General features: G+C 36.5%; 2 protein-coding genes and 1 pseudogene across 2 annotated transcripts; all 3 read left to right on the forward strand.

The window, feature by feature from the left end:
* The first annotated feature begins 672 nt into the window (after nt 1–672).
* LOC132784434 (retinol dehydrogenase 12-like) lies at nt 673–2078 on the forward strand (annotated as a pseudogene).
* A 295-nt stretch (nt 2079–2373) lies between these two features.
* On the forward strand, nt 2374–3963 carry LOC132784433 (retinol dehydrogenase 12-like). Its single transcript, XM_060790055.1, has 5 exons — nt 2374–2466; nt 2523–2774; nt 2840–2996; nt 3052–3314; nt 3372–3963. The coding sequence occupies exons 1-5, from the start codon at nt 2456–2458 to the stop codon at nt 3607–3609; spliced, it is 921 nt and encodes a 306-aa protein (XP_060646038.1). The 5' UTR covers nt 2374–2455; the 3' UTR covers nt 3610–3963.
* Nucleotides 3964–4223: 260 nt separating this feature from the next.
* On the forward strand, nt 4224–12411 carry LOC132784425 (UNC93-like protein MFSD11). The gene is made up of 4 exons (XM_060790044.1): nt 4224–4686; nt 10729–10898; nt 10960–11417; nt 11478–12411. Exons 1-4 carry the CDS (start codon nt 4600–4602, stop codon nt 12059–12061), a joined length of 1299 nt encoding a protein of 432 aa, XP_060646027.1. The 5' UTR covers nt 4224–4599; the 3' UTR covers nt 12062–12411.
* The last annotated feature ends 22 nt before the right edge of the window (nt 12412–12433 follow it).

Consider the following 12433-nt stretch of genomic DNA (forward strand, 5'->3'; position numbering starts at 1 on the left):
TAACCAGAGTTTTCTTGTTGAAGATGAGATTGCTAACCGCGTAAAAAAGCAAATGCGAGGCAAGAAGGATTGTGCTGACATGGAAATTCATCAATCGCTATTCAATCTCGCCCAACTGGGAATTATTACTTGTTTTGGTTCCTCGAACTATTCCGTTAGCCACTATTTGAACCCCGCTGGTCTATTTAAGGACTTAAAAAAACTGGTAAAGGCAAAAGTATCAAGAAAAAAGAAACTGGATGCTGCCATCAAAAAAGGCAGAGTCACTAAGGCAAAAACTCGTGTACTTAAGAAACGTGGTGAACGTGATGTTCCAAATCCGATACGGATTCAAAATTTTCCGATGGCAAATTCGGCTGTGATGTGCAATGAATGTATGCCTGTTGTTAGACGCTTTACTAGATCAATGGGATCTCTGAATCTAGGAGGTTCTCCCAGTGATTTTGTTAAGAAAGAAAAATCGGATCCCGAGGAGACCCAAGAAAACCCATAAGACCACCAAAAATGTTAAATTTTACTGCTTAAAAATTGAATTGTTATAAGTACGTTAAATAAAGTTATTAGGTTCAATAAATTTCATTTAGTCAATAAGCTTTAGAGTAACGACCTATTGCTTAAACTTTAGTTGACCTATCACTTAAAGCTTTATCGAGCTTTTTTATTTGTTTGAACGTTTTGCTGGGGCTTCAAATTTTGGGTTACCATCGCACTTTGTTTAGCCGTGTGATAATTTACCAATATTCATGATGATTTTGCACTTAAGTATTTGGTAGAACTATAAAAAACGTTCCGACAGTATTTTGCGTGACAGTCAACATTACAGTTAGCTATAGTTCAAATCAACAAGTCGCAAAAAAATGTGCAAGTGAGTGAAACGGCATCAAGTATTATGAATAAATTAACATATGTAATCATACATTTTTAGAAGCGGCAAGTTTACGGTAAAAACCAATGAAACCGGCAAGGTATTCATTGTAACCGGTTCCAATACGGGAATTGGTAAGGAGACAGTCTGGGAGCTGGCACGGCGTGGAGCCACTGTCTATATGGCATGTCGGGACAAAGTCCGGGCGGAAGAGGCGCGACGTGAAATTATTGAGGATACCAAGAATCAAAATATCTTTTTTCATTGAGCTTGACTTGTCATCTTTGGATTCAGTGCGCAAATTTGTCGAAGTGTGAGTCTAGGAATAAATTGTTAATTTTTTCTTTATTTCAATATGAATGCAATATATTGATAGTTATAAACAACAAGAAGATCGACTGGATGTTTTGATTAATAATGCTGGCGTAATGCTCGGACCTCGCAAATTAACTAAAGAAGGATTCGAATGGCAGCTTGGTGTTAATCATATGGGACCATTTCTACTAACTATTCTATTACTGGATCTTCTGAAGGTATGCTAAAATAAAATATGAAATATTTTTATATTCTAATCCATTTGTTTTTAAAGAAATCCGCACCCAGTCGGATTGTGAATGTCTCCAGCGTATCGCACAGCTATGGAAATCTTAACATAAAAGATTTAAATAGTGAGAAATCCTACAGCGAGGTCGGCGCTTACAACCAGAGCAAGTTGGCGAATGTGTTATTTACACGCGAGTTGGCAGCACGTTTGGAAGGAACTGGAGTAACGGTCAATGCCTTGCATCCCGGTGTTGTCGATACCGATATTACAAGGAATATCATATTCTTAAAAATCAATTTTGGAAAGTAAGTTTATCGCAAAAACCATTGCTAATCGTAAATTATATATTTATTTCACTTTTAGAGGTGTGAAGTACATGGCAAAGCCATTCATAAAGAGTGCTAAGAGCGGTGCCCAAACTACTTTGTATGCAGCTCTTCATCCGGATCTGGAACGTGTAACTGGCTTATATTTTGTCGATTGCAAGCCGAAGAATGTATCCAAGGCTGCCACAAATGAGGAAACTGCTAAATTTCTCTGGACAGAGAGTGAAAAGTGGACAGGTGCACCAACTGTTCCATTAAATTGACTTTAATTGAGTTTTGTAGTTGCCGACAAAGTTTTATTTGTAATCGATCACTTCAACATAGTATGTGCCGATCAATTTATCACCTAAGAAACTAAAAACAAAGAGTATTAAATAAAACATTTAATAATGTACTTTAAGTTAAATTCGTTTTACTAATTTAATGAGCTTTCGATTATATTTGCCAAACTTAATTTCTAGTTAAGCTTTCACTTTTCATCTTTGAGCTTATTCTTGACATACAACGTTCATGTTCTAGGGTATCCAATCTTTGGGCTGCCTTTGTTCTCCATTAAACCGGTTGCTCGTATAATATATGATTATCGTGATTCTGCACTTTGCCCAGGTGCTTAATTGCAGCTCGGGAAAAATTATAAAAGAAGCTCGGAACTATATTCTGCGTCTCAGTCAACATTATAGCTAGTTAAAGTCAAGATCAACATATTGCAAAAAAATAAAAATGTGCTGCAGGTGAACTATAACGAATATACTATATATAAACATACTATATATTACACATTTTATAGAGCGGGTCAGTTTACAGAACAAACAAATGAAGAGGGCAAGGTATTCATTGTAACCGGTTCCAATACGGGAATTGGTAAGGAGACAGTCTGGGAGCTAGCACGGCGTGGAGCCACCGTCTATATGGGATGTCGAGACAAAGCCAAAGCGGAAGAGGCGCGACGTGAAATTATTGTGGATACTAAAAACCATAATATTCATTTTATTGAGCTCGACTTGGGATCTCTGGATTCTGTTCGCAAATTTGTTGCAGAGTGAGTAGACTACACAATTTTTTTTAAAATGTTTTTTTATTGTGAGTAATATATATTTGTTTTAGATATAAACAAAAACAAGATAGACTCCACGTTCTGATTAACAATGCTGGAGTGATGCTTGGTCCTCGCAAGCTGACAAAGGAGGGATTTGAATGGCAGCTGGGTGTTAATCATATGGGCCCATTTCTACTAACTATCCTATTAATAGATCTACTGAAGGTGTGATAAGATAAAAACAAACAAAATTTCAAATTTTAATCCATTGTTTTTTTAGAAATCTGCACCCAGTCGTATTGTCAATGTCTCCAGCGTAGCGCATAGCTATGGCAGGATCAACACACAGGATTTAAATAGTGAGAAATCCTACAGCGAGGTTGGCGCTTACAACCAGAGCAAGTTGGCGAATGTATTATTCACACGCGAGTTGGCAGCACGCTTGGAAGGAACTGGAGTAACGGCCAATTCTTTGCATCCCGGTGTTGTCGATACGGATCTTTTCAGGAATGTCAGATTCATAAACAACAACAAATGTGGAGAGTATGTTTATCGTAAAATTATTCGTGTCATAATAATAAATAATTATTTCGCTTTCAGAGCTCTGAAATGTATTGCCAAGCCTTTCATCCGGCCATTTATAAAGACTCCCAAAAGTGGCGCACAAACTACTTTGTATGCAGCTCTTCATCCGGATCTGGAACATGTAACTGGTTTATATTTTAGTGATTGCAGACCAAAAAATGCATCCAATGCAGCCACAAATGAGGAAACTGCAAAGTTTCTCTGGGCAGAGAGCGAAAAGTGGACAGGAGCCCCGACTGCTCCATTGAATTAACCGCCAAAGTTTCATTTGTTATCGATCACTCGAAATGCGAAGATGTGGTGGTCGGCCGATATGCAATCGAATCAAGCGCGATTTTCAATAACAGCGAAAAATATGCATTGCCAATAACCCGTTTTAAAAATTGCAAAAGCACAGCGCTATGGTCATTAAAAATTACTTCTATTTTCAATCTACTCTCAAGTTTTATTAATACTAACATCAATGGTTTTCGAGAAGAAATAATATCTTAAGTAATGTGTCGCAATACAATGAAACTGTAAACTGTGTAAAATGGTTTTTTTCGGTATACAAAAACTACTCAGCATCCTTTCTGCCCACATTAAAAGCAAAGCCGTTTTTCTTTTTCTCCATTTCTAAAAATATTATATTTTTTAATGGAATGTGGAGAAACAAAAGGTATCCAGATAACAAATTTCAATTATGTGTAACCAGTTTAGTATTATCAGGGCTGCTATACGTTGGTATATTTCATCGACGAATAAGTGTATATTTCGGTCACACCACGAAACAGATGCTTAAATTGAAAAGCTTTCAAGAAAGCTTCGCTCTCTATTGTGCGCTACTAAACAAAAACAACTGCAATTGTGGCCATTTATGATTATTTCTCTTTTAATCCACTCTCAGACCTCATCGCATTCACACCAACCTGTCTGCCGTCGACGCAAACAAGCATTTTGCTCGTTTCGGTTTTAAGTTTCGTGCAAAGTTTGCTTTCGAGTTGATTTATATTGTTTAATCAAGTGTTTTTACAAGATTATAAATTTATCCAACTAAGTTACAAACAGGTTGATGTGATTTTAAGTTTTCGCGCATTTGACATAAAAAAAACAATCTCTGGCATCGCTTTTAACACCCCCGCTGTCGCATCATCTGTTTTGTGTGCTTGTGGCGCGTCTCTTAATATGCACAGATAAATAAATACAAATTACAAACAACAGTTACACGTTCTAAACAAACAAACAACGAAAAAAATCAAGCAAAATGGATCGTCAATTTATAATGATATTAATTCTTGGATTTGGCTTCATGTTTGTCTTCACTGCATTTCAAACAATGAGTAATATTGAGGTGAGTACGCGCGGGTCTTTTCTAACTGCGAGTCCGCGCTTACATGTATGTATGAGTGTGTTATGTGTGTGTATGCGTGGGCGTTGTTGACATCCCACGACCAACCATTGGGGAAGGGCTATTTTCGTCCTTGTCCTTGCCAATAGACGTTGTAGTAGCCTTGGCACACGTATGTACGTAGTCGTTATTGTCGCTTGTCGCTCTGCCCCTTTCTTTCTCCCACTTAGACGCACCCACACATTCACATTACATTGCCTTACATGTGTTTCTGACTGTGTGTTGTGTGTGTTTATTCTGCTAGCGAACAAAGCGCAGCAAAAGCTTCGTTCAATTACCAATTGAGTAAATTATACTGATTTCAGTTTCTTCACTACTTTCACTGCAGTAGTTGGCATTTATATGTATATGTATGTGTGTTTGTGTTTATTTCTTAGTTCTGAAGCAGCTTCAAACAGCTGATAACAATTGTTTATTGGCTAGTAACCTTATCAGCAAGTAACGCAGCCAGCCCATAATTCAATTTGATTAATGCAATTGAAGTCAACAACTCCACTGAATTGATGACCCCAAAAGTCAACTTACATTATTGCCCAGCAAAGTTAACTTCTCTTTGTTAAAGGGCAATTGGTAGCTTCTTTTATGATAGGCAAATAATACCATAATAAAATAATGAGCGATATCATCTCAGACAACGCCCACACAATTTCAAAATAAGATTCGAGTGCTTTTTTGTTTGTGTTTTCTCGCCTAGTCGGCAGCAACAACAATAATTACAATGATTAAAAAGCTTACTGTATGCGTACATACATATGTACATGTGTGTGTTTATTTTCTGTGTGCGTTCATTCACTGCCTTCGTTTTTACCGTATTATTTCTGAGCTTTTGTCCGGGTTTTGCCTTTCTTATAATTATCAGAGTCTCAGAGCTAAGATTGAAGGTCGCATCTACGCAAAAATTAATCGCGTAGTTGGAACTGGAATGACATTCTTGTGTGTCTTCTACCGGTTGGCGAATTAACTTGAAATTAAGTCAGTGTCAGTGTGCTTGTAGAGCCTTCTAAAATAACATTGAAGAAACATGTTTAGCATATAGGCTATATAGAAATCAATTAATGAATGATCTTTTTGCCATGTGCCAAACAAAACAAAAATCATTTTATAAAAAGCTGAAATTGCGGTAATTTTAGAAATTGAGAGTGTTTTTTAATTTATACGTATTCAATTATACTTTCAAAATAAAAGTATTAAAATGTAGCAAATTGAAGAATCATGTTTAGCAGGTGTTAAATAAATAACTAAACAACATAAAAAAAACAATGGCGTAAGCAAGCATCTGTAATCATATGGTAGAGACGTTAAATAATTTGTCTTTTTGTTTTTTTTTTTTAAATATGCATAACAGTTAATAAATGCCTTTAGTAAATAACAAACAATTTTGTTGCTAAATATACATATGTATACGAGTATATCAAGATTTAGTAAAGCATGTATTTGAGAAGCTATTAAATTTAGAAAAAGTATAGTTTACATTCAATAAATATTTTATATTGATATTGCAGTCAGATGAGATATAGTATACATAAAAGTAGGTTATAGTTTGAAACAGGAAAGAGTAAACAAGTTTCGACGATCTTAAAGTGGGAAACTTAGCTTTGTTTTTTGTGGTTTTGTTTTACTTTCAGGTTTTTGTGCGTATTGTGAATACTAAGCATTTCATTTTCAACGATCGTAGCGTTGTTCTCAGTGTAATTGTTTCTGTTTGAATACCGATTTATCCAGTCTTGAAATAAATGTATACTCATAACTTATTTGGTTCAATGAACCTTGGCGACACATTAACAATTTCGTCCGCTTCAGTATCGAAATATTATACATCGTTTTTTTGTTGTTGTTTTTTTGGTTTTGCTGTTTGTATTTTCGCCGTTATTTAAGCAGATTCCAATTAATGCTATTCATTTTAATGCACTCTCACTTTCAACAAAGTTTGTTTCGATGTTTTGGTGTTTTACACAATATGCCCTCAAGATGGTTAGTTTGTTGTTGTTGTTGTTTTTGTTGCTGCAATTGGTTTGCTTTTGTTTAACAATTTAATACCCCGCGCACACTTAAAGCCAAGTCAATGAGTGAGCTGGAATTCCAAACAGGGCGTGTTGTTGGCCAAAAACGAAACGCGATCAATCGACAAGTTGAAGCCGGCCAATACCATGCGATCGATATACTATATATATTTAAGTCTCTATATCAGTATGGCCCATTAGAGCGCAATTTTTGCTTTGTGCAAAAGGCCTTGGCTTGTGTCGTAATCTATCTACATTTACTATTTACTAAGCTACAATCCAATAGTCCAGCGCTATGCAGCGCACTTATCTTGCTATTTCTGGAAAAAAAACTGACACACTTATAAGCTTTGTTCACTCCACAATTTATACAGAATATGCATTTGTCTATAAACAAGATATGCTATGTGATTCACATGGGGGTTCAAAGATCCATGTATAATCACATGTGGGTCAATGTTTGAAATATCCCTGCGGAAATACCAAATATCCCAGTAAACAAAGCGTCGCTGTTAAACCTTTGCTGTTAACATTACAATAACATAACGATCTCTATCGAAATGTGGACTACTGTTAACGCCGCACTGTTAATTTACATTAACTTCTGAACTAGTTTGCAGTGAGTTATCGATTATCCTGTTTAATAGGGGCACCGTGATCAAAATTGTAATAGCTTGTTGGCTTAGCTTACCAACTGATTGCGCAATCAAACGCAATAAATTGTCTGGCGCTGCATCGTGTGTTGTAAACGCATCAACGTCAGGTCTTTCAATGCCATTACAATTGCAAGTTCATTCCACACACACACACACATGCATCAATGTCTGTCTCAAGGCCAAGCTGACCAACATATGCATTTCAAATACATATGTATGTATGTATGTCTCAATATATTTGGCAAGCGTCGACGCCAACGTCGCGTCGCTGCCATTTCAAATGCTGCCTCTGGGCAACAACGACGTCATTACCTAACCAACAAAAAAATAAAAGTGGGTGTGCTATCGACGAGCCCACAAGCCACCCAGACTGCTTTACTACTTACTACCCCTGCCTCTTACCCCCATTGCCATCCTTAGTCGTTCAACTAAAATGTGAAGTTGGCCAAAACAAAGTGAGTGAAACTTGTTTCTGCATTTTTATTTTGTTTTTTTACTTCATGCCGATCGAGATTGAGAGTTGTGGTACCAGTTGATATTTTGCGTAATAGAAAAAAAAGTTAAAAGAAATTCCAAGTCTATAGGTTTGCAATTTTGGCCTACGATTTCCCTGTTATATGGTTATCGGGTTTAAGCTGGCCATTGACTTTTGTAGAAATGCTCAGGAAATATCATTTTGACCCAGTTTCACTTAACGGCCTGCAACTGCAGCATTTTATTTACTTTTATTTTCGTATTTTCTTCAAACACTTGCGATTTTTACTGATAAAGTGGTAATATGTGTTATCGCTTGATTGTTTCCCATGGATTTATGGCCAGGAATTTACAATGTACTGATTAATTGTCGTCGACGTAAATTTGACTAATAAAGTCTTTCGATTACTATGAAGAACTAACTATTTTCTGAAGAACTTAAAGATCAACTAAATAAATTTTAATAAGAAATTTATATTCACTGTTTAATTTATATCTGATTGATTTGAAGAGGTTGGTAACAACATTAACTAACTAAATAAATCTTTATTAAATAATAAATTTATATTCACTGTTTAAATTATATCTGATTGATTTGAAGAGGTTGGTAACAAATTTAAAATGACAATACATTATGATTTATACTACATCAAATTGAGTAAAATTTTCGGTTAGGGTTGTAATGAAATATAGGAAAAATTAAATAAAAATATTAAATATAAAAAAAATGTCCTTAAAATCCTTAAAACACATTCAGTAAATTTTAATTAATTTTAATTTTACAAGGAATCTTATTTAAAAAAAAGATCCCTAATATTTCCATTTTTTTCTTGTTTATATTTTATTTAAAGTTATGAAATCATTGTACCTATGATACTTACAAATGACTATAATTATTTAAGTTAAATTTGTCAACCCCCTTCAGTACTCAATTTTATTTACAGGGTATCTCCAAGTCGTTTAGTATTCTCTCAGTTGCTTAAGTTTTCGCTATCTGGCTTTATGTTTGCTTTCACTTTCTCAGCTGTCATTGGGTTTGATGCACCTTCTCCACAACCATTCACGCAAGTCTCAAGAGGCACCAAACAGTTGATGATGATGCCGCTTTGGAGTCCGAGTGCAAGTTTTGAGCTTATTATATCAATTACTATAAACAGCTGCTGCTGAGTGCTGATAATACAGCAAGCATGCGACTCTAGTTTTTATATTGGGCTCAAGGACCGTCCAGAGTTGCATTCTCAATCAAAATGCAGCGAATTGATGTCAGAGTCAAGTTGGCACAGATAACGATATCGATTCGCATCTGGACATCCTTACGCATTACCTTGTGGAAAAAACCGAATCGAAAACACGTTTTTTTCGTGTGCGTAGTTTTCCATGCTAATTCGCATTAATTTTATGCAAATATTCTGGACATGCAAGAATTTCCAGTTACAACTTCGCTCTACGTCGATTGTCATTGCACTTGAACTCATTACAAGTTTTTGCATTGAACTGGTTATCTGCAAGACTTGGTTCGATACTTGTATATGCAATCGATATTATTATATATATCTTTTTTTTTTATATACTCCAAAATATACAGTTACTTTATAGCGCTGTCGCATCCGCATAGGAAACGCTTTATTCACTTTATTTGACCCTGAACAAAATGCTTAAAAGACCTCAACACGTTTTCTGTATAACGTTTTAAAATAAAATAACAATAATAAATGTATTCAAGTCACATTTTTTTTTTAAATTAGGCAACTATGTTTGAATACACCCCATATATACGAGTAAATCTAAAACATTCCCAACAAAGATTACGTATACGACTCAATAACAACATTTAGAATGTATCCTAATAATTTACGATCGCAATAAAAACTTGCAAGTTTCGAGATAAACTGAATTATTATTATCGACAAGTGCTTATTATTTTCACAGTCCAAAAATAAAAAGCAGTGCAACCCAAAACAATTATGATGATTTTGATTTGGAGGGAATTAATAAAAATTGCAAAATAAGCGTGACGTCGTTTATGTGAGATTAGTTAAAGAAAAGTTGTTTAAACAAAACATATTTAACAGGAACAAATTAAAAGCAAACAAATGAAAATTAATATAGTCATTAGAATTTTTATATTAAATCATGTGATAAATTTAGTAACGTTTTCATTCAAGTGATGATAATGTTTTTTCTTTGCTTTCCTTGGTTCTTTGATAAATAATATAACCTATAGTCCACACCTCAGGCTATATAGTAAGTGATCCTTGATCGTCACAATCTTATTATCATTGATTAACTTTAGCAGCTTATTATTAGAAATTGAAAACGTTGAAGTATCTGATCGACTCGATTATCCTCCAACGATTTGGTGACGTTAATCTGTCCACTCTAGTTAATTTTTAAACTCTGGTCTTCGAGTGGGTCTTAGAATTGTCCTTGCTGATATGTTTCATCTGCTTTTTGGACTTTGCTTTTGACAGTTGAAGGATGAACTTTGAATCTGGCCGTAACTTGTGTAAATCCTTCTCAAACTGTGTAGTTTTCAGCAATTTAATCTGACAACTGAAAATGCTGCTTGCTTTATTTTTATTGATGTACTTTACGACTCAAAAATTTTTGAATGAAAGAATGAATGCACAATGCTTCTGTGTTAAATTAGTTTGTGTGAATTGGCGTTTATTTCTTTCAAGTCTAGCTTAGAAAAGAATAATAGTAATTTTACACGTCTTTACAATTGTACATTAGGTTGACCAGGGCTTCAAACAAATGTGACTGCAACACTCTACCAGCTCTGGTCACACTTAAAATGTACTATAGAATTGCACAAATTCCTCTACAACTGTGTTTCTTCTTTCTCCTTATAGAAAACCATATTGGATAGCATTTCTAAGGACGATGAGAGCTTCAAGGGCGAGGGCTACACCAGTCTGGCGATCATTTATTTGTTCTTTGCGCTCTCCAATTGGCTGGCGCCTTCGTTTATGTCGGTGACTGGACCACGCGTCTCCATCGTTGTGGGCGCCCTGACCTACGTGTAAGTTAACAATGATTAAAGAATATTTAAAGCCTTTACTAATTCCATTTCTGATTTACAGTGGATTCATGATATCGTTTCTGTTCCCTTCGACAACGCTGCTTTATGTGGCCAGTGCCATCATTGGCGTTGGTGCCGCACTCACCTGGACGGGGCAGGGCACGTATTTGGCACGTTGCAGCAATGCGGATACGATCTCCCGTAACTCGGGCATCTTTTGGGCGCTTCTGCAGTGCAGCATGTTCTTTGGCAATCTCTTTGTTTACTATCAGTTCCAGGACAAGACGCACATTGACAAACAGACGCGAGATCTTGTCATTGGCGTACTCACAGCGGTTGCTGTGCTCGGAATTGTGTTTCTGCTGGCCCTGCGCTTCATGGCCAGCAATGCGGAGCAGGACAACGAACTGGAATCAAAGCAAACTGCTTGTGGTCATGCTGTCTATGCTTTAAAGTCCGCTGGCAAACTGTTTATGACCAAGAAAATGTTGCTGCTCAGCTTGGCATTTTTCTACACAGGTATGAACAGAATTTTGTAACTTTATTAAAGTATTTTTTATTAACTACTTTTTATTGCAGGTTTGGAGCTTTCCTTCTTTAGCGGAGTCTTTGGTTCGTCGATTGGTTTCACCACCAAGATTGCAGCCACTCCCAAGGAGATTGTTGGTCTTGTGGGCATTTGCATTGGCGCTGGCGAAGTGTTTGGCGGCGGTTTCTTTGGCATTCTGGCATCGAAGACCACGCGCTATGGTCGCGATCCCATTGTCATTGCCGGCTATGTGATGCACATGGCTGCCTTCTTCATGACATTCCTCAATCTGCCGAATAGTGCACCATTCAAGGATACCACCGATATCTCATACTTGGATCCGCCCAGCGCCACGATGGCGTTAATTTGTGCATTCCTGCTCGGCTTAGGCGATGCCTGCATTAACACCCAGGTCTATTCGATGCTGGGTGGCGAGTATGTCAACAATGCGGTTGGTGCATTTGCACTCTTCAAATTCATGCAGTCGGTGGCCGCGGCAATTAGTTTCTTCTACTCGGCATTCCTTGGACTCTATGTGCAATTGGGCATTTTGGTTGTCTCCGGCACCATTGGCACCATTGCATTTGTGATTGTCGAGAGGAGTTTCAAGCGGCAGCACCGGCTGGAGGATTAGAAGATGCAAATGTCATACTTTTTTGATACCAACATGTACGAGAGTAATTCTAGTATTAGCTGAAGCGAAGCACCAAGCACACACATAGCGAGTTGTTGTTTTTTCTACAAAAAGTGAGAGATCGTGACGTGTCTTGTCGTGTCGTGTCGTGTCGCGTCGTGTCCATTGTTTGTTGAACTCACCCAACACATGAGGGGGGCGTCTTCCTAATGCGTAATGCGTAATAATGCAATAATAGTTAATTGTTTGTTGGGCAATGTTGTACACAGAAGATGTTGCTAGATATTGTATGAATGTATTGTATTTTAAAAGTTGAACTTCCAAAACGTAATTATAAATTCTAGTTTTAATTCAGTTTTTACTTATACGATA

This window comes from Drosophila nasuta, chromosome 2R, assembly GCF_023558535.2.
Source record: "Drosophila nasuta strain 15112-1781.00 chromosome 2R, ASM2355853v1, whole genome shotgun sequence".
Lineage (NCBI taxonomy): Eukaryota > Metazoa > Arthropoda > Insecta > Diptera > Drosophilidae > Drosophila > Drosophila nasuta.